This window comes from Pelophylax lessonae (assembly GCF_965119305.1).
Source record: "Pelophylax lessonae genome assembly, chromosome: 7".
NCBI lineage: Eukaryota > Metazoa > Chordata > Amphibia > Anura > Ranidae > Pelophylax > Pelophylax lessonae.
In genome coordinates this window covers 206,866,997-206,871,519 of record NC_138774.1, presented here as the reverse complement: position 1 = coordinate 206,871,519, position 4,523 = coordinate 206,866,997, and the positions used below count along the sequence as shown (strand labels likewise).

General features: G+C 58.0%; 1 protein-coding gene across 1 annotated transcript; it reads left to right on the top strand.

Annotated features, from left to right (window-relative positions):
• Positions 1-2,944: 2,944 nt before the first annotated feature.
• Positions 2,945-4,301, top strand: LOC309560579 (uncharacterized protein; the record flags this gene model as incomplete). The annotated part of the gene is made up of 2 exons (XM_082264203.1): positions 2,945-3,059; positions 3,706-4,301. The coding sequence occupies 2 exons, from the start codon at positions 2,945-2,947 to the stop codon at positions 4,299-4,301; spliced, it is 711 nt and encodes a 236-aa protein (XP_082120329.1).
• Positions 4,302-4,523: the final 222 nt, after the last annotated feature.

Here is a 4,523-nt window from a genome sequence, read left to right as displayed (position 1 = left end):
GGGGTCTCTGGCAGGTGAGCACTTTTCCCTTGACACTGTGTCTTTGCGGTCTGCTGTGGCGGCGCTAGCGGGGGTGTTGGGGCCGGAGCAGAACCGGGGGGGGGGGGGGCGGTGGTGATTGGGGCTCCTGTGGGGACGGGCACTCCGCCTGTGGTGGGGTCGGGGGGTCCTGGGCCCGCTGCGCCGGCAGCGGCGGGGGGCCTTGGGGACTTGCTGGCGGGGCTGCGATCCCTGGTACAGCGTTTTGACGGCGGTGAGGTGGGTCAGGCTCCGGTGACGGCTTGGGGAACGGGGGGGGGTTCCGGCCGTGTCAGCGTCAGGATCGGCGGCGGCTGGTACTAGTGGGGCCCCTGCGGCTCCTGTGGACAAGGCGGTGTCGTCGGTGGATCCGTCTCCTGTGCCGCCTGTGGTAGATAAGGTGGCTGTACCCAAGGCTGCAGGTAAGGATGATGGGATTCGCATTGCGGATTCGGCGAGATGTGAGGTATACGTATGTTTTGAGGGCCCCTTGGGGGCTCACCTCAAGGCGGAGGTTCGGGAGAAGATCTGGAAGGATGAATACGTCGAGATCTTTACGCTGCTTCCGCTGGAGAAGTTCAACCTGGACAGGGTGAAGCCGGAGGAATCGAAGAAGGAGGATGAGGAACGGCGGCGCTATCGGTTGATTCCGCGCACATTTAGCAATTGGCTCCAGGCTTTTGCTATTTTTGCGAGTGTGGTGGGGGAGAAACACCCGGAGCATTGCTCCGCGTTGTTTTGTTATTTGGACGCGATCGGTGAGGCTCACCGGGTTTACGGGGGGGTGGCGTGGCTCCGTTACGACGAGCAATTCCGCCAGCGTAAGGCGGTTCGCCCGTCGCTGAGGTGGGACCATAAGGACATCAGTTTGTGGATGCGCCTTATGACGTCGGCCCGGGCGGCGCCGTCGTCATTTCCGAGTGGGGTCGGCGGTCCGTCTACCTCCGGACAGTCGGCCACGAAACGCAGGGGTTTCTGTTGGCAGTTCAATGACGGAACGTGCCGCTTCGGGACGGCCTGTAGGTTCAAGCATGAGTGCTCCGGTTGCGGGGGCTCACACCCCTTATCCCGTTGTTTCAAGCAAGGTAAGTCTCGTTCCGGGGATGCTCAAGGTAAAAGGGACAACGCCGGTGATGGTGGAAAGGATGCGGCCTTTCCTAAGTAAGTATCCGGACAGGGCGGCGGCCCGCTTGCTGGAGGATGGTTTTTCTTTTGGTTTCCGGATTCCTTGTTCCCTTGACCGGGTTCCCCCTATGGCGGACAATTTGCGTTCCACGGGACTGAACCCCGGGGTGGTGTCTGACAAGTTGGCTAAGGAAGTGCTATTGGGTCGCATGGCGGGTCCGTTTGTTGACCCCCCCTTGTCTGACTTGGTGGTTTCTCCCTTGGGTTTGGTTCCGAAGAAGGAGCCGAATAAGTTTCGGTTGATTCATCATCTGTCATTTCCGAAAGGGGGCTCGGTCAATGATGGCATAGATCCGGAGGCCTGTGCGGTGTCGTACACGTCGTTCGACGCTGCCATTTGTTGGGTTCGCCGTTATGGGGAAGGGGCGTTGCTGGCTAAGACGGACGTGGAGGCCGCGTTTCGTTTGTTGCCGGTGCATCCGGATAGTTTCCGCCTGCTGGGCTGTAGGTGGCGGGAGGCGTTTTATGTCGATCGCTGCTTGCCGATGGGATGCTCTATTTCCTGTGCGCTTTTCGAGACCTTTAGCTCGTTCGTGGAGTGGGTGGTTCGGGAGGTGGCGGGGGTCAATTCGGTTATCCATTACTTGGATGACTTCTTGTGCATTGGCCCCTCGTTGTCTCCATTGTGCGGAATTCTGCTGGCCACCATTCAACATGTGGCTGAGCGTTTCGGCATCCCCTTGGCGGCTGACAAAACGGAGGGTCCGGCGACCTCGATCGTTTTCTTGGGCATTGTCATCGACTCTGTGGCTATGGAATGTCGCTTGCCCGAGGACAAGTTGAGCGATCTGCAGGCAGAAATCGGCCTGTTGGTGGGCAAGCGCAAAGTGCAACTTCGTCGGTTGCAGTCGCTTCTTGGCAAGTTGGCATTTGCATGCCGGATCATGCCGATGGGGCGGGTTTTCAGTCGCCGTCTGTCGGCTGCCACGGCGGGGGTCAGGTCTCCGCATCATTTTGTCACGCTGTCGGCAGGGTTGGTGGAGGACTTGCGGGTTTGGCACGTCTTCTTGTCGGAATATAATGGTCGTTCGCTGTGGCTGCGGGGTCCGATCAGCAATTGGGATTTGGAATTGTTTACGGACGCGGCTGGGTCCACGGGTTATGGTGCCTACTTGCAGGGTCGTTGGAGCGCTGAGCGTTGGCCCGAGGCTTGGCGGGGGGAGGGTTTCTTGCGAAATTTGGTCTTGTTGGAACTTTTCCCCGTCATAGTCGCGGTGGAGTTGTGGGGGGATGCCCTTCGGGACAGGAAGGTGCGGTTGCACTGTGATAACATGGGGGTGGTGCAGGTTATTAACAGGCTGTCGGGCTCTTCTCCACCGGTCGTTCGTCTGTTGCGTCACCTAGTTCTGCGCTGTTTGCAGCTGAATGTCTTTCTGTATGCCATGCATGTTCCTGGTGTGACCAACTCGGTTGCGGATTCTTTGTCTCGTTTCCAGGTGGACAGGTTTCGGGCGTTGGCGCCGGATGCGGAGCAGCGGGGGGAGCCTTGTCCATCGGAGCTCTGTGCGATTGCGTTGGGATCGCCGCCGAGTTGGTCAGAAGGTCCTTGAGTGGCGGGACTTGGTCGGCATATAGCAAGGTATGGCAGGAATGGCGGGTTTTGTTGGCGCGGACGGGAGTGGACGGGGTGAGTATGGGTTCCCGATCCCTGTTATTGTATTTTGTGTGTTTGAATTTTGAACAAGGGGTGTCAGTGGCAGCCATTAATCGGAAGTTGGCTGGCCTGGCTTTCTTATTCAAAATGTCTGGGTTACAGGATTTCACGAAAGACTTCGTGGTGCGGCAGGCTCTGAAGGGGTACCGGAAAGGGGCCAGGCGTCCGGACGGGCGCCGGCCGGTTTCCTTTGTTTTGCTGGGTGAGGTGGTGGGCAAATTGCGTAGCATTTGTTCCTCTGGGTACGAGTCTCTTTTATTTACAGCGGCTTTCGTTTTGGCTTTCTTTGGGGCGTTTCGTATAGGGGAATTGGTCAGCCCTTCCAGGACTGTGCACGGTGGGCTTCAGGATGGTGAGGTGAGTTGTTCGGACTCGGCGGTGGTGATATTCCTCCGGCGTTCCAAGACGGATCAGGTTGGTAAGGGTGTGCAGGTACGTCTGTACCGGGTTCGGGGTTCGCCCCTTTGCCCGGTTGGGGTGGTGGAGGAATTCAGGCAGGTGCGTCCGCCTGGGGGGGGTTCCTTTCTGATGCACAGGGACGGGTCGGCTTTGTCCCGGTTTCAGTTCGTGGCGGTGTTCCGGCGGTGCTTGTCCGAGCTGGGTTACGATGCCCGCCAGTACGCTTCTCACTCCTTCCGCATCGGGGCGGCCACTGAGGCGGCCAGGTGGGGTGTGGATGAAGCCACGTTGAAACGGATTGGTCGATGGGAATCTTCTCGTTTTAGGTTGTATGTACGTCCGCATTTGGTTTAGTTGTTTCTGTGGGGTTTTTTTTTTCGTGTGTTCTGGGGAGGTTGGTGGTCTGTCTTCTGTGATTTTGCTACGTGTTATTTTTTTTTTCCTTACAGGGGGAGCAGCCTGCCTCGTCTGGATTTTGGGCCACTCATATGTGTATTGGGGGGCCAGGAGGGCGGAAGTTAGGCATGATGGGCGGCAGTTGGGGTTCACCAGGGAGGAAGCCACCGTTCGGTGGATTGGGATTCCGGGTTTGCTTTGGTGCAGGGTCCTGCCGGAGGTCACTCGTTTTGCTCAGTTGGACAGGGCCCCGGGCATCTTGCTCTTGCACGCAGGGGGCAACGACCTGGGGGTCCGGTCCATGCGCCACCTCATCCGGGATATTAAGTATGATTTTCTCCGGTTGCGTGTGTCTTTTCCCGGGACGGTGGTGGTGTGGTCGGAGATTGTGGGGCGCACTTCCTGGCGTTTTGCAAGGTCAGTCGCCAGGTTGAATAAGGCCAGGATTAAGGTCAATTCGGCGGTCAGCCGTTTTGTCATCAGAAATGGGGGTTTGGTAGTCAGACACCGGGAACTGGAGGTGGACACCTGGAGGTATCTGCGCAGTGATGGTGTCCACCTTAATGCGGTGGGGACAGATTTGTGGTTCCTAGGCATTCAGGAGGGCTTGCAGAGGGCTTTGCGAGTGTGGAGGGGCTCGCAGGCGTAAGGTTTCACGTCTGCGTGCTGTGGCGGTTGGGGGTCTTTGGAGGCGGTACAATCTGTTGTTGGTAACAAAGTTCATAGGGTGACCCATCTAGGTATGGAGCCCTCTGGTGTATCCCGGTTAATAGCGGATTAACGGGAAGTGGTAACAACGAGGTATCAGTGGTCAAGTGGGTTGTCCCTGAGCTGGTGTTTCGCGGCTGGGGACCGTTTAACGAGTTACACT